The sequence below is a fragment of the Cheilinus undulatus genome, linkage group 17 (assembly GCF_018320785.1).
Source record: "Cheilinus undulatus linkage group 17, ASM1832078v1, whole genome shotgun sequence".
Taxonomy (NCBI): Eukaryota; Metazoa; Chordata; class Actinopteri; order Labriformes; family Labridae; genus Cheilinus; species Cheilinus undulatus.
This window is the reverse complement of record NC_054881.1, coordinates 5,253,881-5,281,038: the sequence shown is the minus strand read 5'-3', so window position 1 is coordinate 5,281,038 and position 27,158 is coordinate 5,253,881. Positions and strand designations below refer to the sequence as shown.

The window sequence follows — 27,158 nt, the reverse complement described above, 5'->3', positions numbered from 1 at the left end:
AAGTTAAAATAGGACATTAGAATTTAAAATATACTGAAAAATTAAGCCAATAAATATTCAACAAAAGAAGCTATTCAAAACTGCTTTTCAGTACAGCAATTTGTCCTTATTTCTTTTCCCCCTATACAGTTTTATCATTATCATTATCATTATTTCAATTAACACCATAAATCAGTACTTGTAGATGAAATGGGCTGATGTTATCTGGATCAGAAGACAAAATTTGAAAGATTCAATGCAAAATTAATAAAACAAATAAATAATATTAATTTAGGTTTAATCAGAAAGTCACACAGGGTCAATATCGCTGTCAACCTCATTTTCACCAGTAAGTAATTATGGGGAGAAGTTTGCATGGAAGATAAATAGATTTTGAAATTTGAAAAAGTCAAAATGAGAAGTTTTAAGGCTCAAGATCTGAGATTAAAAGCCAGACTTATCAGTTGAGAAGATAAAAACATGAAATTAAATGTCAAAATTATGCTATTAAAAGGGAAATATTTGAAATAAAAAGTGGCAGTCGTGTTTTACAGGTCAAAATATGAGTTAAAATTCAAAATTAGTTTAAAATGTCAAAATATGAGATAAAATTCAAAATAATGAGTATAAAAGGTCAATATTTTAGTTAAAATTCAAAATAATGAGTTTAAAAGGTCAAAATATGAGTTGAAATTTTGAATAAGGAGTATCAATGTCAACATGTGGGTTCAAAAGTCAAAGTTTGGTTTTGAAAAGGTCAAATTGTGAGATAAAATTCAAAATAATCAGTTTAAAAGTCAAAGTATGATTTAAAATTTAAAGCTACGAACCTAAAATGTCAAAATCTGATATAAAATTTAAAAAATATTAGTTCAAAAGTCAAAACAAAATTAAATATCAAAATAATGTTTTTTAAATTGCAAATATTTAAAATAGAAAGTTGCAGTCTTGTGTTAATGGTTAAAATATGGGTGAAAAATAATGAGTTTTAAAGGGAAAAAAATGAGCTAAAATTAAAACAATGAGTTTAAAAGTTCAAAATATGAGCTAAAATTCAAAATAATAAATGTAAAAGGTCAAAATATGAGTAATGATTTCAGATTATTATTATTCTAAAATTTGAAATTGTGGGATTAAAAGTCAAAGTTAGCACATGAACAGGTCAAAATGTTAGCTAAAACTCAAAATTGGGAGTTTAAAAGGTCAAAATATGAGCTCAAATTCAAAACAGTGAGTATAAAAGTTGAAAATGTTGGATTTAAAAACAAATTAGGGAGTTCAAAAAGTCAAAACCTGAGATAAAATTCTAAATAATAAGTTAAAAGTCCAAATATGACTTAGAATTTAAAGCTGTGAACCTTAAAGGTTATAATATGAGAAAAAAAGTCAAAATCATAAGTTTAAGTCATAATTGTGAGATGAAAAAGTGAAAATATGAGATGAAACACAAAAGTAGTTTGCCATCAGGGATGCGTTGAGAAATAGCGCCCTCTTGAGGCGAATTGGTGTCATTAAACTTGTCCGGAAGTTTGATGACTAGAGGCTCTGCCGTGCAGAAAATCCTCCCGGTCCACCTTAAATATCTGAGACAAACATGACGTTTTTTTCCGTGTTGGGGAGGAGGGGAAATATCGTGCTGCTGCCCCGCCCTGAATGAGCACTGAGTCGACGCTATCAGCCCGTGTGAGCCGCGGAGTGAACTCCAGCACGGACTTTATCAAGTCCAGACCAGCAGCCAGAGTCCAATGTTCACCCCCGCTGCTGCCTGGCCTCTGCATGTTTGCACACGGACTCCTGCTGCACTAAACACCCAGTCTGCATGAGGGCTTGAAGGCTGTTTGCGCTGGTCCAGCTCGTCTTTACTGACAGAAAGGGAAAAAAGTTTGGAGGCCAGAGTCATGTCCGAACAGCCGGGATTTGTGAGCCCGTTTCACAGACCGCAGTGTCTGGCTGCTGCGGCTCCGGCGGGGAAAGCCAAACTCACTCATCCTGGAAAGGCTATCCTGGCAGGTAAGAAAGTTTAGAGGCAGCACGCGCTCCTCCTCCTCCTCCTCCTCGTGCACATAAAGGCTGCCATTAAAGTTGTTTACAAGTTGTAGCTGAGCGTGCAGATGTGAACTCAGAGGTTTTGGCAGCAGCTCTGTGTTTAAACTGATGCACAGGAAGAAAGCATTGTACCCCGTAGGGAGGAGGACTGCATGCTTGTCTTAAAGGGACACAGGCTTAATTTAAGAGTAAAATAACATCGGTTAGCTGAAACAATGAGGGATTCATGGAAAAACTCATTAACTTTCTTTCTACAGAACCTGTCAGAACAGATTACCTCAGCCTGGCCACACTGCAGCAACAATTGGTTTTTGGCAAAGGGGCAGCAGATTGTTCACATTTTTGTTCTACATTCAGTGACACTGTAAGGCACTGGGAGGAGGTATCTTTGCAGCTAAAATGCAAAACAACCAGGGGCAATCAGTGTGTAAAAGGCAGTTGTATAAGTAGAACTACCACCTGGTGAGCATGTTGTGTCAGGTGGACAGTTGTGCAGTGAAAGGACAGCAGTGCATCCAGAAGGAGGGATTGAGTGGATTCTTTGCTGTTGTGACCTGCTGAAATCTTATTTTTTTTCGTGATGTATGTTCATGTTTTGTAATAAACTTGGAATTAGAGCGCTTGTTTAGCATATAGAGGTGAGGGTGATTCAAAAAACTACGATCTTTGACCCCTTAAAGCAGGGGTGTCAAACTCAATCACAGCAGGGGCCAGATTCGGGATTCAGGTCTAACCTGAGGGCCTAACAGGGCCAACATTTAACCATAACTGTCAACCTCATTTTCACCAGCAATAAAATATGAAAAAACAGCACTGATGATAAATCATTTGGAAATTCATAAAAGTAAAAATGATAAGTTTAAAGGCTCAAATGTGAAATAAAAATTCCAATTTATTACTTTAAAAGATCAGAACACGATATGAAAAACAGAACAAAAATGTTTTAAAGAGCAAATATATGAGGAGAAAGTTGAATCACAAGTTTGAAAGGTGAAAATATGAGACAAATTTTGAAATCATTAGTTTAGGAGTCAAATTATGACTTAGAATTTTAAATTGTGAGTCTGACAGTTCAAAATGTGTGATTAAAAAGCCAAAAAATAGGAGTTGAAAATGTAAAAATATGAGCTAGAATACAAAATGATGACTTAAGAACTTCAAATATGACTTAAATTCAAAAGTTGGAGTTTAAAGGTCAAAATATGATATAAAAAGTAAAATTAGTCATTTGAAATGTCAAAATATGAGAAAAACAGTTGAAAGTCAAAATATGGGATTAAAAACCAAAGTAAGAAGTTGAACATTTAAAAATATGACTTCAAATTTAAAATTGGGGATCTAAAAGATAAAAAACGTGACCTAAAGTCCAAATTATGAGTTGAAAAGGTCAAAGCATGAAATGAAAAGTCAAAATCATAAGTTTGAGTCGTAATCTTGAGATGCAGAATTGAAAATATGAAACAAAAACACACATTAATTTCTTTCCCAACATTCTTGACTTTTATGAAAACTTTTATTACTCTTTACTTTTTCAGATTTTTATGGCTTAAAAAGGATTTTTTAAAAATCAAATTGAACTTTACATTATTATACGAGAGGAAATCTGCAGACCTCTTACTGGTGGGCCAGTTATAATACAAATATGATATGATCTTGTGGGCCAGATATAATCTTTCTATGGGCAGGATTTGGGCCCCAAGCCTTGAGTTTGACACCTGTACTTAAAGCATGTCAGTTCAGGCTCAAATCCAAGTGTAAGGTTGCTCTAAATCTTACAAAGATTCCTCAGTGCATTCATGAAATATTAAACCAACAAGTTTTTCTAAAAGACTGATGTTTTTGGGTCTTTTTTAGGCCTTTATTGACAGAAGAGGACAGCAGATAGAATTGTATTGAGAGACATGCAGGAAAGGGCCACAGGCCAGATTCAAACCCAGGACAACCGTGGCAACCAACAAGTTTTTTAGATCTTTGAACTTGTTCTTCAAGAATGCAACGAGTTAATCCTGGAATCAGAGTGGACATTAGTGCAAAATCAGGGGAAAATCCCTTAAAGAGTTATTGAGCCATTGTATTTAAAGGCAAGGATGAACATGAGGCCCCGTGACCTTTACTTTTGAGTTTGACCTCTGAAATTGAATTACTTTATCCTGGAATCAGAGTGGACATTTTAGCAAATTAAGAGAATATCCTTCACAGCGTTATTGAGCCATTGTGTTCAAAGCAAGGATTGAACATGAGGCCCAGTGACCTTAACCTTATACATTTGAGCTCCAAATCTAATATATAAATCTATTCAAAATTTGCAGGGAATCCCTCGAGGAGTTCTTGAGATATCGCTATAACAACCAGGGGACAAATATTTGGCCCAGTGTCCACGACCTTTTACATGTGACCTCTAAATCTAGTCAGTTTATTTTTGCCCATAAGTCCTTGAGTCTTTGACCTCTGACCTCTAACTTCAAAAATCTAACCAGTTCATCTTTGAGTCAGAGTGGACATTTATGCAAAGTCTATAGTATGTAAATGAAAGCCTTCTGGAGATAACACACTCACAAGCAAGGCTTCTTGAGTCAGAGTGGACGTTTATACAAAGTTTGAAGAGAATCGCTCAAGGCAGTCTTAAGATATCACATTAACAAGCAAGGGACAAATACTAGTCCCAGTGTTCTTGACCTCTGACCTCCTAAATCTAATCAGTTATTTATGCCTATGAGGCCCACTGAGCTCGATCTCTGACCTCAAACATAAAAAATCTGACCAATTCATCTTTGAGTCAGAGTGGACATTTACTCAAAGTGTATTTGAATCCTTCCAAGCAGGAATAATTTAGGGATTTGGGGATAATTATGAGTTCCAGTGAACTTGACCTTTTGTATTTTCCTTCCAAAATGTAATTACTGTATTCTTGAGTCAACGTGGACATTTATGCACAGCCTGAAGCAAATCTCTCTAAGTTTTCTCAGGATATTTTATTGATAAGCATAGGATTAACATGAGGCTCAATGAACTCGATCTCTAACCTTAGAGCTCCAAATCTAGAAAGTTCAAACTTTTGTCAGAGTAGACATATTATGCAGCGTTTGAAGAGAATCCCTCAAAGCCTTCTTTAGATATCAAAATAAAAAAAGAGTTGAAGATTATGACCTTAATCTGTGACCTTTGACCTCCATAATTTAACCTTTTTTTAAGTCAGAGTGGACATTTGATAAAAGTTATAAAAAATCCTTCAAAGCACTCTTCGAGATTTAGCATTAACAGTAAAGTGATGACCATGAGGCTTAGTGACTTTGACATTTCACCTGTTACCTTACAAATCTAACTAGTCTATCCTTAGGTCAAAGTGGACATTCATGCAAAGTTCAAAGTAAATTTCTCCACGTTTTCTTGAGATTTCCCCGTCATAAGCATGGCTTGGACAGAAACCAGAAAAGACTCCCTCCAGCCCAGCTATCACTAGCACAGTGGTATAATTATAATCCATTCAGAGACTGTGTAAATATCAACGTTTGAAGTCAAGGAGACTTTCTTGTCTGCAATTTCAAGGCCATGGGTTTGAAAGAGTTGTAATCATAAAGCTGTAATCTGCTGTAAGGGCTTGATTTCACCATAATGACTGATTCAAAAGCGTTGTTTAGATCTAACCCACTTTGAAGGTTTCTTGAAAGTCTTATAGTTTCGAGGTACTGAACTGGAGAGTTAGATCTGCTTGTGACTGATTTTAACACATGGACCAATGAAAAGCATTGCTAAGGACATAAACTCATCTGAAACTTTCTTAACATCTGGAGAAAGTTGATCTGTTGAATTTACTTCTTACTGCAACAGTTTCTCAGTTAAAGGGATACTTCAACATTTTGGCAAATTCATCCATTGCCATAATCCCTATAGTCTTAATAATAGGTTCGTTACCTTCAGTTGTCGGTGCAAGCTGTTTTTAGATCGGCTGCTGCTGAGTTCGGACCTGCTGTGCCAACTCAATGTAAGCAGACAGCATTCCGGCTTTCCCTCATCAGACTCATCAAATACACAATCCAACAACTCCAAAATGCTCTCGTGGACAAGTTGTGACCTGTACATTCATCCATTGCCATAATCACCTGCACATCTAAGGGTTAAAGTTTCAATAAGAACAACTTCAGTACGCTTTAAGAACTGAACACGGTTCAGTCAACACACTGACCCATAAACTCACTGCTAATGCAAACTCTTTGAAACATTTCTTTAAAGTGTGATATCAGGAAGATAGTGAACTTAAGGAAGGAAATAATTTACAGTGGTCCAGATGTCAGTGTTGAAATTCAAGTGAAATATATTTCCTGATAATTTAGGGTGTCAGATGCGATGAGTGCGTCATCAGTAGGCTGTAAACTGCCGTAGGTGGTTGATTTTAACATACTGACTCAGATTATTGCTAAGAAGAACATAAATCCCTTTAGAAGTTCTTCTCAATGTGCCATATTAAATGTATACAAGCAGTTCTGATAATAACAGATACAAATATCAATGTTAGCATCAAGAAGAGTGCTCTTTTTTCTTACTTTAAGGTAGTAGATTGAAGTAATTTTACATTGTATGCTTTATACTGATGTAGATTTGTGATTTCAACACACTGACCTTTTTAAAAACATTGTATGGAATATTATAAATGTGTCATCATGGTTAGTATTGGAGCAAGAAAGTGCTTAAGTCTCACCAATTCAGTAGATATCAACGTTAGTAGTCAAGAAAGTATATTTTCTGCTAAATTCAGGGCATAGGCTACAATTAGTGCATCTTTAGAAAGCTTGAAGGTCACGTAATATGCAAAAAACACTTTTTCAGGATTTTCTAGCAAAAATATGTGCCCCTGGTCTGTCCACAATCCCCTCTATACCATTCAGAAAATGTGCTGACACAAGCCATTCTCAGATATTCCCCTGCTGATGTCATGTGGGGAGTTAGCCCCGCCCCCAGGTTTGGTTGGCTCTCCTTGCTTGGAAGAAAGTTACACCCTCCTCTCCTGATCAGGAGAGCTGTCGCTACCCGATCCGTCCCAGATACCCGATTAATACTGCGCATGTGCAAACACACATCTACATCTGCTCTGAAAGCTAATTAATTAAAATATACACCTACCCCATTGAGCTACCCCTAAATCTAACCAGTGGAAATTAAAATGCTAAACCTAACCTAAAGCTAATTAAGGCCTATCTAAACTAATGTAAGTTTACCTTAAACTAAGCAAATAGCACAAGTGTGCGTTTTTTGTAGGGAGCGTGTTTTGTAGGAGTTGTGGTTTGTACGGTACCCATGGCTGCAGTTGGGTATTTTTGGCCCGATCAGTAACTGCTGTAAAATGCTTTGATAGGCTGACGGGCAGATGTAGACGCGTGTTTGGACATGTGCAGTATGAATTGGGTAGCAACAGAGCCACATCCATTAAGCCACATCCATTTCCAGAGAGAGGCGGAGGAGGATATTGAGCTTGGATAGGAATTAATAATGATGCAGATTTATATATTAGAATGCAAGACAGTTTTATGTCCTGCAAATTTAAATCTAAAGGCTCCATTGAGAGCAAAATACTGACCCAGAAATAGCATTTCTTAGAGCATACACCCTTGGACACTGCTGCTAAATGTGCCACACTAGTGTAAGATAAACCTGTAAATTAGATTATGTTCACTAGATAAGATATTGAGGTTTAAATCGAGAAGACTTTCTTTCCTTCAAACTTACCATTTTTAAGGCTTAAGTTGCTGTAGGTAGAGGGATTTAATGTTTTAACCTTTGCTAAACATTGTTTCAAACGCACACCCCTTAGAAATGTGCCTTATAAGCCAGTGTTTAATGAGGGAACTGCTCAATTAGTGCAAAATTCAGGGCATAGGCTACAATATGCACAATATGGCAGAGCTGTAACCAGATGTGCAAAGTTGATTTCAATGCATTAGAACAGTATTTAGAGCACAAACCACTTCAAATGTACTTAATGTGTCATAATAAAGGGATATTGATCCTACTAATGTACAGTAGATCTCCTCCTGGATAGACTGGTATGTAGTCTGGAAACCTTTAACCTTTAGCTGCCGATCCTCTACAAAGAAATGTTTCCAGGCATGAACTCTGATTATCTCCTTGTTTTGTTAGTCAATCAGTGACAGATGCTCAGACTTCACTCAGAGCTCAGGCAATCATTATTGGTTTTACTGCTTCATCAGAAAGATCTAAGAAAGAGGTCACGGCAAGCTGGATCTGAGTCGGTGCTTCTGATGAAGTTTGAAGGCTAAAAGTTCAGAAGAAGAGCTTGTTGGTTCATGTAGTTTTCTGCACCTGTCAGCAGTTCGGTACCTGTTTTTCTGTTGACCCGCTGCCCCTGCTGCTGTGTGCTCAGAGGCCCCCCCCTCCTCCCTCTGGGTGTCCGTGTACCATGAGCCATGATGACAAAGCACATCGCTCTGTCAGCCTCTTCACTCATGACTGTCAAAGGTTCTGCCCTGGAGCTTACGCAAAAAAGGCAAAGATGATTTCCTGTACTCTGTGTTATCGGTTTTAGTCGTAGTTGTGATGGTATAAAGTATGGCGAGCATGGCGTGTAAGACCAAGCAATAATCAGAGAAACAAAATGACTCAAGCTGACTTTTATTGATCTATTTAAAGGCAGATTTCAGTGAGTCACAGGGGAATAAATACATGCCAATGCATGAATAAACCACTAAACCCTATTTTACTTTACAATACTACAGTATGGTACTATGGCACATGTTAGGATACGATATGACAACATGACATGGTACTATAGTACAACACAGATTTATTGGTGGACAGATTATCAGCCTGGCTGATTATTGATGGCCAGTTATTGCTATTTGTGTTTTATTTTACCAATAATCTGTAAAATTGATCAATGAAAAAGAGAGCCAAGTTATTTCCACTGCAAATTATGTCTTTCCCTCTGGCTTTATTTTCAGTCTCCAAAGTCAGTCTGATTGGCTAGATGTCACATGAGTTTTAGCCAATCAACACTTCAGCCTGGGTGATACTGACACAACTATGGCATCACTGCCTGTTTTCCTGCTGCTACTGTGCCGTTGCTACTTCTAATACTCGGTATCGGCACCGAAAAACGACAGGATACCATGTTACGGTGTTATGTGATGGGCTACCATGATACGATATATCACAGGCTGATGGGGTGACTGGCTCAGTAGGCAGAGTCGGTCGTTTCACAAACATAAGGTTGTAGGTTCAACTCCCAGCTCCTGCAGTCACACAGGTTGATGTGTCCTTGGGCACTTAACCCCAAATTGCTCCCACAATAAGATGTTTGGATGCATTTTCCTTTAGGTCTTCTTTACGGATCTGCCTGTTGTCACTGTTCATGAATGTAAAGTACAATGATCATGAAGGTGGCAAGACTCAGTGAAAGGTCAGTGGTAGTTTAGTGATGCTCCAGGTCTTATTAGAGATAAACGTCCTTATTTTATAAAGCACACTAACAGTCTGACTTTGACTTTCTATTCATCAGAAATGAGGAGAGTTTGTAAAAATCCTGCTACTTTATCAAAGTAAGGAGATTTGATGATGACTCCAGCTGAAAATCGCTGTCATTGAAAAGTTGTCTGTCTTCGCTGCTGACCTGGAACCGTGAGGTTTTCACCAAACAGTGAGGAGGAGCTTTGCTGGTGTTTGGAGAGAAAATCTAAAAATCTGAATTAAGCCCACTTTCATAGACGTCGCTACACTGAAAAACGGCAGAGGGTTAAATAGAGTCAAGAATGCCACAGGACACAGCGTCAAAGCTACTGGGTATGGAAGCATGCGGATGGGATTAGCTAATATGGATTGCCAATTTTTCATAGCAACCATCAGTGAATGAATGTGAGAATGGGTAGTGTAATGTTTTTAAATAGTCGGATGACTACAAAACAATTACCATGTAAGGTACAATAAGATACCGTGCATCATGACATGATGTTACATGCCAGACATTATAGGAAACCTTTGATAGCATTTGGAATCAACATTTTTGTCCACCTGCCACGGAGCTGGTGGATTCAAAAGCCAAGCAGTCACTTTTTTGTAACTTTGTTATAACGGGCAGCATAATGTAATGACATAAATAATTATAATAACGTCTTCAAATAAGAGGCTATATAATGAAGTAAAATCTTTATTTTTTAAGTTAAGCTGCTCCTGCTGAAACACCCGATTTCCTGATATGGCTGTTTCACAATAAAAGCACTTAATTGTAAGAAAAAAACAGGCACTTTATTGTGAAGAGATTGTCAGAAATCAGTGGTTCTTATTCAAATTATCTGCATTAGCAGGGCTTCAGAAGGAGGTAATTTTTGTAACATTGTTACAGTATTTACAGTGGTGTCTTAAGGCTAAAAAGACTGGTTAATGCAGCTCTTTAGCAGGTAGACATGCTGTACGCTGTATTTCCTTTGTAGAAGGGCTCTGCGTGGTTTTATTTTGTTATGAATCAACTTCCCCTACCACTCATTGCTAAAATACCAGTTGAAGTAGCCCTTACATGTTGGACTTGATAAACTGGTTCTATATTTCTTTCCAGCTTGAACATGGAGCCTGAATGCAGGTACTACATGGAGGTTTGTTTGCAGAATGGCGATGTGGATTGTTTGTGGATGGAGTCTAATTTGTAGGTTGAGATCCAGCCTGGCTTTAACCATAGGAATGCCTGGGTGTGTCACGTTAAATTGGTAACTTGCACTTTGTTTTGGTGAACAGCAGTGTTTTGTGGAACTGTAATCTTATGATTGCGTGTGCACAAACGACCTGGTGTGAGTGAGTGCAGGCTTGAACCGCTGGTGAGTTCTCTGCATGGCATTTTGGAAGGAAGAACGCATGTTAAAGGCACCGACAAAGGGCCCTTTTGTGTTTTAGGATGAATTTGAGCTTGTACAAATCTCAACCATGCCATCTGCCCTTCACAGCAGGACTTTTTTTCTTACTCAGGCTTCAGTTTTTATAACGTTTCAGTGTCAAAAGGCTGCATAAGGAGGATTTTTAGATGAGCTTTTGACTGGCAGGGCTGTTGCAGTAACGGATGTTTGCAGAATAACTTGTCTAACACGTAGACTAATGCTGCGTTTGCATGATCATGGGTGGTCCAGTTTGTAAAACTGAGATATCACCTTCAACTTCTCTATGTGCATGAGTTTTAAAGGGAAATTCAGACATTTTAAACCTGGTACAACACAAACTGAGACACATAAAAAGAGGTATATTGACGATCTAAAGGTTTAGACCCACATAACAGCCCTGTTCTTTACATTTTGGGGTCTGTGCAACTAAAAGTATAAGGACTTTAGACATTTTTCCATTAGCTTGCTTCAGCCAGTTGCCATAAAAAGGCTGTAATAGCTGCAGTGCAATCTCTACTTCTGCAATCTATGTCACTGTGCACTGACATCAAGCAACAATCGTAAACTTTTAGGAGTTCTCAACAACTGTGCAAGTCATAAATAAATAAAAATTCTCTCACAATGAGCCAAACAGGTTATTTTCATCCTCTGTGGTTCTGCAAGGCTCGGCATCTTCTTGATTTGTAAAGAAATTTTTGCAGATTCTCCAAGTTTGTTGGAACTTGAAGGCCCCCCACATAAATCATGCAGCACAGTTATTCCGACAGCACATATCTGCAGGCTGAAATGTGCCCCTTTAATGACAGAAAGCTCAAGTTTCTTTGCACTTTATGCAAACTTGCCATCTCGTCAGAGATGTCAGGCCATGCTCCCACCCTGTATGAGTGTTATTGTACAGTGAATCAGTGAACAGTGTGTGCTCTGAAGGCTAACACACCCCCTTCAGCTGGAGTCATGCCAGAGGGAGTATCTGTAGGCAGACTCACGGCCACATCGGACCAGCCAATCAGCTGCAGGCTGCATGTTCGCTGTTCAACGGCAGATGTGTGACAGGCAGGGCGTTAAGGTGGAGCTGTGTGCTCAGTGTGAAACCAGCAGACGACATTTAAATACCACTGAAACTTCCTCTAGTCATAACTAATGTGCAACTTACAACTTTGAAAGAAAACGTGTAGGTTAATCTTCTCCAGCTTGCTTTTTCTGTGAAACTTACTCTCACTAACTGCAGTTTTTTTTAACTCCTTTTTGATTGTAAATCAAACTGTTTTTTTGTAAATTGTCATACATTTTCTTGTATGTTTTAAAAATGCATGTTAGTGCTGATTCTAAGCCTCACGTCAGCCTCTCATTATTAGAGCAGTGTGGTGATATATTCACATAAATGTGGGTGACAAAAGTAGAGCAAGGCAAAGAAAGGTAAGCTTGCTTAATTTGTATCTTACATTTCATGCAGAAAAGCAGCCCAGTGTACTTTATAATGGTACAACCCCAGTTCCAGAAAAATTGGGACGCTGTGTAAAATGTAAATACAGAATGCAATGATTTGAAAATCTCATAAACCCATCTTTTATTCACAATGGAACATAAACAACATGTCAGATGTTGAAACTGAGACATTTTATCATTCTATGAAAAATATTAGCTAGTTTTTTTCAATTTGATGGCAGCAACACATCTCAAAAAAGTAAGGACAGGGCAACAAAAGGCTGGAAAAGTAAGTGGTACTAGTTAAAAACAGCTGTAGGAGCGTTTTGCAACTAATGAGGTTAAGTGGCAACAGGTCAGTAACACGATTGGGTATAAAAGGAGCATTTTAGAGAGACAGAGCCTCCTGGATTTCACCAATCTGCAAGAAACTACATCTAAAGATTGTGTAACAATTTCAGAAAAATGTTCCCGTACATAAAATTATGAAGAGTTTGAATATCCCAACATCTCCAGTCCATAAGATCATCAAAGATTCAGAGAATCTGGAGAAATCTCTGTGCATAGAGGACAAGACTGAAGGTCAGTATAGGATGCTTGTGATCTTTGGGCTCTTAGGGGCCACTGCATTAAAAACTGACATGATTCTGGACTGGAAATCCCCGCATGGGCTCAGGAACACTTCAATAAATCGTTGTCTGTCAACACAGTTGCCTGGGCCATCCACAAATTCATGCAAAGAGGAAGACATATTTGAACAGGAATCGCTGCCGTCTTGGGCCAAAGCTCATTTCAATGGACTGAGCCAAAATGGAAAACTGTTCTGTGGTCAGAGGAATCAAAACGTGACATTCTTTTTGAACACTGTGTCCTGCAGACTAAAGAAGAGAGGGACCATCCAGCTTGTTATCCTGGCTCCGTTCTAAAGCCTGCATCTCTGATGGTATGGGGTTGCATTAGTGCCTATGGCGTGGGCAGGAACGGAAAGGAACGATCAATGCTGAAAAGTAGAAAGAGGTTTTAGAGCAACAGATGCTCCCATCCAGACAACGTCTCTGTCAGGGAAGCAGTGAGGATATAGTCACAGATGTTTTAAAATGACCTGCCAGAGTTAAACATTATAGGAAAATGAACTGTTATGGAAAAAAAGGTTAAATTTTTAGTCATCATTTGGTTGTTTTATTATCATTTATGCTGTGACATGTTTAAGAATGAAAGCATCTTCCTCTCTGAGCCTAAATCTTAATCTTAAGATTGTCCCTGTGTATTGTCCCTTCTGTTATTAACCCGTCTGTGTCTTCATGTTATTTCAGGAGGGATAGCTGGAGGTATAGAGATCTGCATCACCTTCCCCACAGAGTACGTAAAAACACAGCTGCAGCTCGATGAAAAGGCCAATCCTCCCAAATACAGAGGCATCGGTGAGTGGTTTTGGTGAAGTAGCATCCTTGAAATAAGCTGGAAATTTAAACAAGCTTAAATAAGTTCATAAGTTGATGTTGTAAATAGATATCTCAAAATGAAATGATCAAACAAAACTTTATTTAAAACAGCATATCAAACATATCATCGCTGTAGTTGCCCTAAAGGGTAGATATACATGGTTTAATGTGTAGTAAAACAATTGGAAAATTATTTATTTTACTATAAAAGGTGACTACTAATCCATAAGTACCTTTCCATGGTGGATTATTTGTATTTAATATAAGCAGCGGTCTCAAAAATAAGTACAGACATTACATTTCCTTTTGTCTTTTTGCTCTAGAACCAATCAGGTGTTTCTTTAGTCGTGGTGTTTTTGCAGGTTTGAGCATAAACATGGAGGAACAGTTTGCGTAGTAAGTTAATCTTTGTTATCTGTTCACTCAGAGCAGCTGAACTTTGGCACAGACTTTGAAATGTTTGTCTCTCAGTGTGACGTTTGTTGTTTCAGGCTCTAGAGGACACACGTGCAGCACAAAACTCGACTGTTCTCCTCTTTAATGAAACGACATGTTAAACATAATTTACACAAATAAAGGCGGAGAGATACATGGATTTTATTGGTAAATTGCAGTAGTACTGTAGTAGTTTTGGTTCAGGGTGATTTTTGAAATGAAAATCCAGACTTTCTCCTGAACTTCCTTTGTCACTCCCTTGGGGCGTCTGTAGTTCACACCCTCCCGTCTTGAACTTCCTGCAGAGATAAACACAACAACAGCGTGATGAAGTTAATGAGCATTATGAAAAGATCATCCAAAAAGGAAGCCTTTAAACAACCTGCCTTGAAGCCACAAAAGGTTCTTTAAAAGATGAGTTTTCAGCCTCACTTTAACCCTAAAAACAAAGATAGATTCATTTAATCCCTGGTGGGAAACTGTATTTATATTGCACATTTCATACACAGGGCCATACAGCGTGCTTCACAATCAATACATCCATCCTGTCCATGCATCTGTCATTTTATAGCACCAATTCATAAAAAATTAAATATCAAGGCATTTTACGGAAGAGCTGGTCTAGACCACACTCATTCATAATATTTACAAAGACCTAACATTAATTAATAATGGGATGTTTTCTTTATGATATCAACGCTGGCAGATAAAAGCTTAAAAACCTCATTATTGTATAGGCAGATCTGAAAGATATGAACATCTCTGCTAATATTCACAACTCATTTATCATCAGATATTTTGGCAGAATGTAAGATAATGCTTCACTTTCTGAGATAGACATAAATGAATGCATCTGTAATGATCCAGAAACAGAGAGCACTTATGTTAGTCATCATGCAGTTACAGTTATCCATAAAAGCAAAACTTGACAATCATGCAGCAGATTTTGGAAATTTGTTAGTTTCTACTTTAACGCAACTTTGAAAAATATTTCCAGTAGCAGCAAACAAGCAAAAAAAACAATCACTGGTAAATGGTGGATAAATGGTGGGTTCTCAACGTTGGGGTCGGGACCCCACTAGGGGTCGTGAGACACTGAGGGGGGGTCTCCAGATGCCTTATAAAACACTAAGAACATTTTTTTAAATTACACTGTTGCCACTTACAGCAATTTTGCCACATTTTAACCCATTTTCATCACTTTTCCCCACCAATTTTATCAATTTTAATAAATTTTTGCAACTTAAACAGATTTTTTTGTCCATTTTAAACCCTTTGTACCACTTTTTTCTGCCTGTTTTGCCACTTCTAAACCCAGTCTTGTAACTCTCTGCCTATTGTTGGCTCTATTGATCCATTATTGTCACTATTAACCCCTTTTACCACTTTTTAAGCCACATTTCACAATTTGATATGCCATTTTTTGCCAGTTTCTGACTTTTTCTGCCTCAGCTAACCCCTTTTTGCCTGTTTATATCAATTTTCATCCCATTTGACCAAATTTTACCTATTTTTGCCACTTTAACGCCATTTCAGCCCCTTTTGAAATTCCTATTTTCCACTTAATATGCCCATTTTTGACACTTTAACCCATTTTTGACACTTTTTGGGGGTTATTTTTCTACTTTTATCTAATTTTTGACATTACTAAGCCATTTCTGCTACTTTTAGAATCCAATTTCACCACCTTTTCCACCATTTCTTGTCAATTTTAACCCATTTAAGCTATTTTTAATGTATTTTGATTCTGTTTTTAAGAAAAGGATTTACATTTTTAAAAGAGGGCTACTTCCTACACAAATGAATTAAAATTTGTTTTCTTTGATAAGAGTGGTTATTGTTCAGGTTAAATATAAAATACCACAGTTTAACTTTACAATTGACCGTTGTTTTGCTGGCCCCCAGTTTGGCTGGGCCCCAGAAAGCTCTCCCATTTTCACCCCTAATGGGCGGCCTTGTCTGCACATGACTATTCTTGAATGTTCATGGCTGTGTTCAACCATCTTTAGGTACAGTGGGGGTCCCCGGTCTCTGGCACCTGTATTTTGGGGGTTGCAGGCTGAAAAGGTTGTGAACCCCTGCGTTAGATAACTGGATAGAAATCATTAGAGTTCCATGAGATGGAAAAACTCTGAGATTAGAGAAGATAGACAAGTACAGGGTGCCTGTGGGGTCTTAAAAAACTATAAGTTGATAAGTCATTTTAGCCAAAATTAAGGCTTTTAGAAATATTGAAATGTCTTACATGTAAGAGGTCTTGAATTTTGTTGTTTTTCAATTTTTAGAGTAGTCTAAAGAAGTTGTGGACTTAAAAATGCTTTAAAATCTGAAGAAAGTATCCTGAAATGTGCAGATATACTTTGTATTTTGTGGTTAAAATGTAAATGTATGCTGTTTTACTATGCAACCCTTATAAATAGGTATTTCTACATTGTGGTGCAGCTGTTTTTAGGCAGCTTAGACCTTCCATTGTCAGCTACCTTATGGTATCAGGGTTTTCTCTCATAGTCTAAAAGTTGTCAAAAAGCCTAATTTGCACATTGTAATAACAAATACTTCCAGCATTTTATTTTTATTTATTTTTTTGACACAGTTTTGTCCTTCTTTCAGCAAAAAAACATTTACAAAACTGCTGTTAATTTAACGGGTTATAAATTGAAAATGCGATAGAGTTGTAAAATTTATAAAGAATGTCTAGAAAAAGTTTCAAGTCAGATTTTTTGTATCCTAAAATTAAAGGGACATTTGATGAATTAAGAAACATTCTTGGTGAGCTGCCTCGTAATCTAGCAGATATGAAATGTAATTTGACTCTGCTAAAAAGTTCCCTCTGTTTAAATCAGAAATCAGATTGTACCAGAAAAATGAACACTTATAAACGTCTTGCAGTGATGACGCTTTTTTGTTGTTGATGACGTTTTTCTTTTGAAAAAGATTTTTTAAACAGAAGTGTCAAAAATAGAGAGAAAACCAAAACTTTTCTCATTTGTATTTTTTTTTTTAAGTTGAAAGGGAATCATTTATGATTGTAAATTGAATTTGTTGTGATTGAATCAGAGATTTTACTCTAATCCCATACCATCTATTCTAAAAGCAGCCGATTATAATGTAAGCTTTTCTTGCCCTCTTTTTCACCTCACATGTTTACTTTGCCTCTCCTTCCCTCTCTCCTCCTGTTTCTCTCCTCTCAGTCGACTGTGTGAAGCAGACGGTGAACGGTCATGGGGTGAGGGGTCTTTATAGAGGTCTCAGCTCTCTGCTGTACGGATCCATACCTAAAGCAGCAGTCAGGTACTGCAACTGTCCAGCATATGCATGCACAAATAGACACTTACAAAGCTTTTATTAACCTCTGTGACTACGAGCAGATGAGGTGATTGGAAATAAATTCTGCATTCATTATTTTTTATCGCTGAGACTTTTTATGAATTGCAATCCTTTGACACACTTCCAGCATCAAATGAGGAGGATTTTTGTAGCATTTCTATTTTTTTATGATTAGAAATTGAATATTTTTGGGTTGAGACTGTTAATTCAACCAAAAATTCTATTTTTTAACATCAGCCTGGGATCTTAGAAATATTTGCACTAATTTCTGATGTTTATAAGGAGAAAATATAAACAGAGGAATCCCCAAAAAATGTTATTGAAAATAATTCATTTTCTTTTAAAAACATGACTTTTGCCATTAATAACTCACTCTCTAATAAGCCAAAGAATCTCTGCACCTGCTAATGTAAGGGGAATGTAATCCAACAAACCTGCAGCTATAAATGTTATTTATTTATCTATTTATTAGAGGGGACGATGCACGTTAATGAACATGGACATGTTAATATGCCAGACCATTGACCATTGCAGTTAAAGAGCAGAAGACAGATGGTTAAGTGCTATAGTGGTGATGCATTGCACATGATTATAAATGTGCTTGTGCTTTTTATTTAGAGTGCTGGTATTATTGCTCAGAGCTCTTTTGCAAATATTTTGCATACAGACTTGTTAATAAGCTTTTAATAAAAATATTATTTCCTACAAACATTTAGGGGATCTTTTTTTGCAACTTTTCTACCCTAAAATGTGTTTTTTTGCAGATAATTGCAGCTACATGCAACCTTTGAATGGTTTAAAAAAGAAAGCCTAATATTTTAGTTTATTTGAGTTAATAATCTGTATTTTTTCTTTGTGTACTTCCACAGATTCGGGGTGTTTGAGTTCCTCAGTAATAAGATGCGAGATGAATCGGGGAAGCTGGACAGCAAACGAGGATTCCTCTGTGGGCTCGGGGCAGGAGTGGCAGAAGCGGTGGTTGTTGTCTGTCCTATGGAGACAGTTAAGGTAAAATGTGCATAGCGTGATTGTTTTGTATCACTAAAGGGCAACATAAAAAGCTGGGAACACTAATAATGATGTATAGTTTGTAGAGCTTACATGTACGCTGGCGCTGCCAGTCATAGCTATGTTATAGTCTCCGCCCCCTCCTCAGATGAGAATCCTCCGTCTTCATGCTAGGTGCTGACTTTGCATGCTGAGTTCTCAGTCGTTATTATTCAGAGATTTTGTGCTTAAAACCACTAATTCTACTGTTGGCACTAAGGTTAATAAGAGAAATGAAAGTCAATGATTCAGTAAGTTACAGGCTGTAAAACCAACACAATCCGCTGACATATGCTAAGAACTATTTTACTGCTTTGTCTTATACTTTAAATGCAACATTAGTGGCCTAAAATCTACTTTTAGACCTATTCTGCCTCTAAATAAACCTCAGTTACAATCAAACAAAGACACATGGTTGCATCTGTCCACTGTCTAAATATGTATTAGAGTCATGTGTTGAAAGAGAGTGTGATTTTTTTTCTGTCTACATTTTTAAGTTGCACATTAACCTATTTTTATGTAGCTAAACTTCACTTAAAGGAAATCTTGTTCATGTAAGCACTTGTTTATCAGTCAGTGACATGCTATTCTGTATTAAGAGGGGAAAATTAGGCACAGCTATTGGTCCGTGTGTTAGCATTTCTGACTTTTTAGTGGTTTAAATGTGGAACAGATCTGCCTGTGGTTAAATCGCTACTGCTGTGGGCAGAGATTCGTCTTTAAAGAGCTTAAAATCATCTTCTCTGTCATATTAATCATCTCCATACCCCTCAGATATATCATAAGGTTAAGCTTCAGCTTGAGCAGCCTCAGCAGGGAAATGCTACCCGCACATCAATATTAATGCATTAACTATTTTACTATGTCATAAAGAACTATATACAAGTCCAGTGGGCACTTTACTGTAAAACAAGAACTTTTGCTTTTGTAACATGAGTACAGTTTCGTGGAATGCTAACATGCTTCTACTCTGGAAGGATTTTGCATGCAAGATTTCACCTATAAGGGGAAGTTTCTGTCACTTAAGTAAAGGATTTTTATACTTTCCCCCCTCTATGAATCAACAGAATTTTCAATACCACCATTACCAACACCATTTAGTTTTTAATTTAGTTAAATTCAAAGAATTTCACAGAAAATTAAATGTGCAAGTTTTGCATGGCTGCTGTCTTCATCTGAACTCTCATTAAAAAGACCTTTATATTTAAATTTATATATAGACAAGATACTATAACTGCTTTTCCACAGAACGGTCTCATTCAGTTCTCCTCAGGGTAGTGCCTTTTTGTTTCTTTTTCCACTGGCAAAAGTTGTGAAAGGTACCAAAATAACCAAACCATATCATCCTGCTGTTTTTGCACGATTATGTTAGGTTACCAGGCAAACATTTCCTACCCTAGGAATTAGAGTACAACTCTATGCAGCCTGTTGAATAGCTGAAAGAATCTTAACTTCCTATGCAACAGTGATAATACATTCAAAATGCACCATGTTTTGTACTTATCTTTTCTTCCTAATTTTGTCACAAACATGCCTTTAAAGGATATGCCATACACTATTTAGAAAATGCACACTGGAGGAGTTGAATAGAAATGAGAACTAAGTTCAAGACAAGTTATGAGAGAATAGTGATGTGTTGTTTATGAATTGTGTGGTTCTAAGAGCTGGCTCGTTAACATGACAGAGAGGAGCTGGCTCCTGTTTTAGAGCCAGTTTCCTTTTCACATTTTTGTTTTTGCTTAATAGATGAAAAAGTCAAACTTGTACCAAATAAGGAGCCATTTGGGAACTGAAAGACCAGCACTTTTTCAGGGTAGCTGTGGATCCTTGAAAAGTCTTTAAAGGTTTTAAATTGGGCTTTTGAAATAAAAAGCAATAAAAGTCTTAAAAAGTCTGGTTTTGCTTGTGGCTAGTCTTAAATTTTAGATGGCACCTTGGCTAAGATATATCTTTGCTTGTCCACGATACAGTCAATCTTTAAAATTGGATGCTTATGACCAAAAAGCTTCTGTGCCACACAGCATCTGATATTTAAACTTTTAGAGAATTAATACAAGGTTAACAGTAATTTATTTTGCAAATTTTAATGAAAGAGAAATGTGCAATGTCTTTGGAGACTAGATTTGATTGTGATGACTTCATGTGCTTGAAGGGGTAGTGAGGGAAACTGCAAGAATAGGATGCCCCCCCCCAATGGAGTCTGGATACTGGTGTTGTTGATTAGGGATGTAGGATCAGATGAGGAGTAGAGCTGGACCAGCAACCAATGAGGTGGCTTGGAGGAGGAGGCTGAGGTATGCAGGATGAGATGAGCAGGAGACCTGTGAGGATCTGGACTAGATGCTGATGAACTGGAATGGAGGTGGCTGGGGTGGAGGAGGGTGACAGCATTCACACTGAAATGAAAGGCTAACTGTAAAAGAGAGAATGGCAGATTTAAAATATGACAGGTAGAAGATGATTGGTCAAACAGGGTTGTGGCAGAATCTGATTAGCTGAGTGAACGCCCATGATCAGCTGAGACTTTTGCTGAGCTCCATTTTAATTAAACAGTTTATTAAATCAGAAAATGTAGTCCTGGTCTGGTGTACTAAGATATCTTCTTCATTTTTGACCATTTGCTGCATAAGAAGTGTTAATTTTTCTCATATCAGGTCTTAAATGGGTCTAGAAAAGTCTTAAATCTGTTTTTTAGTAGTATGTAGGAACCCTGTTATTACTAAGCTGAGCCACATGATCTGGATCTCTGAAAGGAGACAGATTCCCATCACCGCAAGTGACGCTGGCAAGCAGGATCAGGCACCAGTGTCTCTGTTCAAACTTAAAAGGGTTCTTTGTGGATTCAATCAAAAATACTGAATACGTGCCCCGCCTCGACTGATTTTTTAAATATGCAGCCACATTGTGCTTTACATAATTACACAAGAGAGTACTGAAAAATGTTTCAGTAAAAATGAGACATTAAAATGCAAAATGCATTAAGATAAAACAATAAAAACATTGATTTTACCCCCTTCAAACTGCTGAATACAACAAAATAAAGACCAGACAAGGAAACAGACACCCTTAGTTATGCAAGCAGCTCTATTTCATAAGATTTCATTTCAGTCATCCAGTCCTTCTAAAAAGAGAAAAGATTCTCTGTATTTTCATGAAAATCACATATTTCTGATGCTGTTCTGAATATAACCCTACATGCCCCAGATTTTAAATGCTTTCTCATTCGTCAAGATCATCTTTGTGCTCGTTGGAATTTTTTATTTATTAATAAATCATTGTAATTATGTGTTTTTAGGTCAAATTCATCCATGATCAGACGTCAGCAAACCCGAAGTACAGGGGATTTTTCCATGGGGTGAGGGAGATCGTCAGGACAGAAGGTAAGGAGGATGAGCTGCGTTTTACTGCCACCTACTGGTCAAACTCCACTACACACAGGAGAAAACAGGCAGATCCGTGTGTCCTTTTCCATGTGTTGAGATTAAAATCAGCACCTGTTTGAGTGCAATTTACCTGTAGGATGGGGGGATTTACCTAATGTTAGGCCGTCTTTTTCCTCATGAAAGCCGAGTTTCCGTAATTTAATTATGCATGTTAATGTTTTTATCCCAACTTTGTCTCCTAAAGGATTTTTTGTTTAACATTTTATTATTTTTCTTACTTTCTTTCAAGAATAAGACTTTTTTTAAAAGCCATAGCAACTGCAGCAAACTGCAAGAAACTTTGCTGTGTGCTTTTGCATGCTCAGAAAATCTCCTATTAAAGGTACAATGTGTAAAATTTTGCATTGAAATTTCAAAGACAATGAATGAATAAAAACAATGTAGATGAAGCATGAGGTAAGAAGGCCTTGAGATAAAATAAGTCTTCAAAAAATGATTTAAAAGGAGATACGTTTTCTTTAACTTAGTCTTGGTTGTACTGTTTTACTTTCAGGTCTTAAAGGGACTTATCAAGGGCTCACCGCCACTGTGCTAAAACAAGGATCCAACCAGGCCATCCGCTTCTACGTCATGACTTCACTGAGGAACTGGTACAAAGGTGTGTGCTTCAAATGTTGTTGCATTATCACTACCCAAAACCAAAAAGCAGTGGCTAAAGAATCCTCTGTTCTCATTGTTTTTAGGTGATGATGCCAACAAAGCTATTAACCCCTTGATAACTGGATGTTTTGGAGCTGTCGCTGGTGCTGCTAGTGTGTTTGGAAACACTCCTCTGGATGTCATTAAAACCAGAATGCAGGTTGGTGGAATAACATGTTTATCTCTGAGAATATAATGATTAAACTCCATGCAGAGTGTCTGACGTGTGTGTTTGTTATTTAACAGGGTCTAGAAGCTAGCAAGTACAAAAGCACGTTGGACTGTGCTGTCAAGATAATGAAGCATGAAGGACCAATGGCGTAAGTTGATGGACATTCATAAACAGAACAAAGAATTAACCTACTTTGTGCAGGCTGGTTTTATAGGTAATTTTTATAAGTTGCTAATAATTTTGACCGTTGGAATTGGTCCCACATTCATACACTGCATAAGAAGTGATGGAAAAAGCCAGCATGGCATCTTTATTGGCTTATTTTGAAGCCTAAAGTCTGACATTTCTGGCATTGCTGCCTTGCTTTTCTAAAACAAATAATAACCATATTTAGACTTTAAGTTTGGACGTAGACAAGTGAAGAGGTAGCAAACAGTAGTCATTAGCCTGGGCAATATGTCATTAGCCTGGCTGGGAACCTGAATCTGTCGTTCTTAGGAACTGGGATGCTATTTATTTGGTTGCTACATCTTAAAGTTTGGTTTTAACAGAAAGCAGCGTTTCCACAGATTAATACTATACTTGGGTTGTAGAGGTGGCAGAAGGAACCTTCCTATCCTGCTTCATGTTGTAGGTTCACTTCCTGCATGTTTCTTGTTTTTTGACATGATTTACCAGCTTTACTTTTATAAAGACATTTAAATAATCTCAATTGTTTGTTGAAATGTTTCACTCAATAGTCTGTTATCATTGCAGGTGAGCTAAGTTTGTGAATTCTTACTCTTTATGAGGTTGCGTATTGCAACCGTACTCCTAGAATGCAGAAACAGAAGCATTAGAGGCTTAATTTCCATCCATCCTGGAGTTAATCAGATTTTTCCTTCACTTGATCAAATTACTCAAAGAGATGTTTTGAAGTCTAATAAATTAATGCAAAAGCACTCAAAACATGGCTTTTGTTGTGGGTTTGTGCTTAATATGAGATTCTGTGGTCTGAATTGGTTCAAAAATGCAATTACTACCAGTGGATGTACTAGTATTAGGGATCTTTTGCCTTAAATATGTCCTGATTGCTTTGATTAAGAATTTTTGGATGCTTTTTTATTAACAAGATGTGTATTTGAACATTTTAGTTGCATTTTCAGTCCATGTCTGAATCAAACTCAGGCTTTTCTTTTGTCCCATTCAGGTTCTACAAAGGTACTGTTCCTCGGCTGGGTCGAGTGTGCATGGACGTAGCCATAGTCTTCATCATCTACGAGGAAGTCGTGAAGGTCTTGAACATAGTTTGGAAAACGGACTGAAACGGATACTGCAGTGCGGCACAACTCCCAAATAACGACTTCCTCAAACCCTGCTTCTAGGTTCTAATATCTACCTCTGAGTGATTTTCAGACAGAGGGGAAGGGTTTGGTATGCTCTTGATTTTATTTGTAACACAAACGAAGCCTTACCTGCATGACATAAGCTCTAGAGTCAGAGCTTAGGCTTGGCGTCTTTCCTTAAATTACAGAAGTTCCTTAAGAGCTCAGGGAAAAGGAACAGAACATTTACTTAGATCTGATTAAAAAGAGAAATTGGATTATTAGAAAGGAAAAGTGTGACTCGCCTGTAGCGCTTCAAGTTCTGTTTGTAAATCCTGCCCATTATAATGTGATTTAGACACTGTAGACGAAAATTATACTTGAAATGAGCAATTATACCAGAGAACAAACATTTTAAAGCCCTTTTATATGCAAGTATTCCTTTTTTTTTTTTTTTATGAGACTTTTAAGTATGTCATTCCTTAGCTGATGAAATATTTAGATGTCATGCAACTGAGGCGAGTGGTACATTAACAACTAAATGCCTTAAATGTCATAATAATCGAGGCTGTGCAGGTTTGAAGATATTCTGCAGCTTATTTAGAGATGCACATTTCCACAGAGCAGAGGTTTTAGGTGAAGAGCTTTCAGAGATGTTTTAATTCATGATCTGACTAGATATATTCTATAAAGAAGTGCCTATGTATTGTATGATTCATTTTGAGATCTTTTGAGATTAAGAGTGATTGAATGTTTTGTGTACTTAGTCACTACAGATTGTTTTAAAGGAGTGCGTTTACATGGGCTTGAGTATCCTGGTTATCCCAGCAAATTCAGGAGATGGTGTTTGCATGCACACAGAGAAACCTGATCATTGGTATCCCTGCTTGTATGATAAATACTAGTCCAGTTTTTATGGCACTTTTGTTCTGATGTTTGGCCTCTTAGAAATGTCTTCATAAGTGACCTTATTTCCATAGTACTTTTAGGGAAATCACCACCCTGGAGCCTTTTCAGTGAATCCATTTTCTTCCACTTTTTTTGGCTGAAGGCAGCAGATGAAATCACAAAACTCTTTAAAACAAAACCAGAATACCCACGTCCATGTAAACGCTCTCAGTTTTGTACTCAGTTGCACACCCTGCAGTGTTGCCAGATGTTTATTCCCAGGCGGGTATTTCTGAGCTGTTCTCATCTTCCTCTCTTGTTTTTAACTATTTTATTAATTCTTGATTTTAAATTGCCTTAATTGCATAGACGTGCCTGCTCGAGAAATGCCTTTAACAGTGCCTTCCATCTCATTCCATGGATAATTTATGGTTTAGATTAGCTTTTATTTTAGATTTTCTGACTCTGTGTTCAACTTTTAACAGTAATTGCCCTTACTGTTTATGACAACTGACGACCCAATGTGCCAACTGCTGCTCATAATGCCGTGTGATAGAGCAGACTGGAGTTTGCAGCTCGTGGGTCTGGCATGTTTACATGCAATGCAGTCATTTGTTTGACAAATGTTTACTATGAGTGAGCCTTCTCTCTGCTTCAGCCGCAGCCTGACCCTGCAGACATGTAAACGTTAACGTGTGTCATAACTATTTAAATATCTTTGCATTTTTTCATGTCAACACGGATAACTTCCAGCAGTTAAGACCAAGTATTGTGCCTTCAGTCGGATTAAAGCTAACATGTATACTCAAAAATAAACATGGGATCAGACTGCTAATGTTGTCGTGGTCATTTCAACCATTAACGTCTTGTTTTTTTTATTTTCTTATTATTCAGTAATGGTTTTCCTCTTTGCATCTTGTTCCTTTTTTAAAGTTGGAAAAGCATCTTTTTTGTATGAACTTTTTAATCAACAAATTAGTCTTTTTTAAATAAATTATGTAAGACATTTTAGATATTTTCTACTTGACCTTGCCTACTAAGTTAATCTAAATCTTTTAACGTTTTCCTCTCATCAACAAGCAATTTTTAGAAATTCTTCCTTTAACAAAATTCTTGAAATTGTGCTCTGTCTTTTAATTATTGTGTGATCAAACTTTTCTAAACTATTTTTTCTTCAGTTATGTCATTGCAATTTTTTTTTAATCTTTATTCAGTTGTTTTTCTTGCTTATGTGTTGGTACTTCTGAGTTTCTCAATCGTTTTTCAGTTTAAAAAAAAAAAGAACCTTTGTTACAGTCCCACTGTTTTTGATTTTTGTTATCAGTGTTTGGCAACTAATTATTTCAAATTAATTCTTAGATTTAAAATATTTATTTTAGTCACATTTAGTCTTTTTTTAACATTAATATTTTAGTCTAGTTTTAATGGATGAAAACTCAAAACCATTTCAGTCCATTTTTCCATTAAAAAGTGCTTACATTTTAGTCACATAGTTTATTCTCTTTATTATTTATTATATCTTTTATTCTCTTTGAACCAATTAAATCAGCCACATTTTTAAACTAATATAAATGTAAACACTCTTTCAACTCTAAAACCTACGTAGATATCTATAGACCTGAAACTGCCAGTGGGTAAAATTACTCATTATTAGAGTGCATTGATTTACATTTATAGCACTGATCAATAGCAATTGTTTAACCACAGACAGTGAGCAGCTGATTAACAAAAAGAGACCTGGATCACTGCTGGATGATGATCTGTCACATAAAGTATTGTCTTAGGACTGATCGCTCAGTCCTGAAACCTCCCATCAGATTTTTCTATTGACATTTCACAATAATCAATTCTTTTTTGTGGTATCAGTATTGAAGGTTGATCTTTGACTTCTCATTGGGTAGTGCAGCAGCTGAGAGAAGGTGTTATCATTGTTAATTTACTGCAGTGAAACAAAACAGTTGAGAATGGATGGCTTCTTGTGAGGTAAGTTTAACCTGCATGGCAGTTCTGGGTATAAATGGATATTGAAAAAAATTTGGAAAACAATGTTTTATGCCACCAGCTGCTACAAAACAAACTTTCAGGAAAAGTCAGACTGACAGGCCCTAAAATTCTGTCTTCACAAAGTTAAAAAGATT

At 37.0% G+C, this 27,158-nt stretch overlaps 1 protein-coding gene across 1 annotated transcript; it reads left to right on the top strand.

The window, feature by feature from the left end:
* Positions 1-1,626: 1,626 nt before the first annotated feature.
* Positions 1,627-25,855, top strand: slc25a1b (slc25a1 solute carrier family 25 member 1b). Its single transcript, XM_041811625.1, has 9 exons — positions 1,627-1,989; positions 13,637-13,744; positions 17,392-17,491; positions 18,397-18,535; positions 21,870-21,954; positions 22,511-22,615; positions 22,701-22,816; positions 22,903-22,976; positions 24,018-25,855. The coding sequence occupies exons 1-9, from the start codon at positions 1,878-1,880 to the stop codon at positions 24,130-24,132; spliced, it is 954 nt and encodes a 317-aa protein (XP_041667559.1). The 5' UTR covers positions 1,627-1,877; the 3' UTR covers positions 24,133-25,855.
* The last annotated feature ends 1,303 nt before the right edge of the window (positions 25,856-27,158 follow it).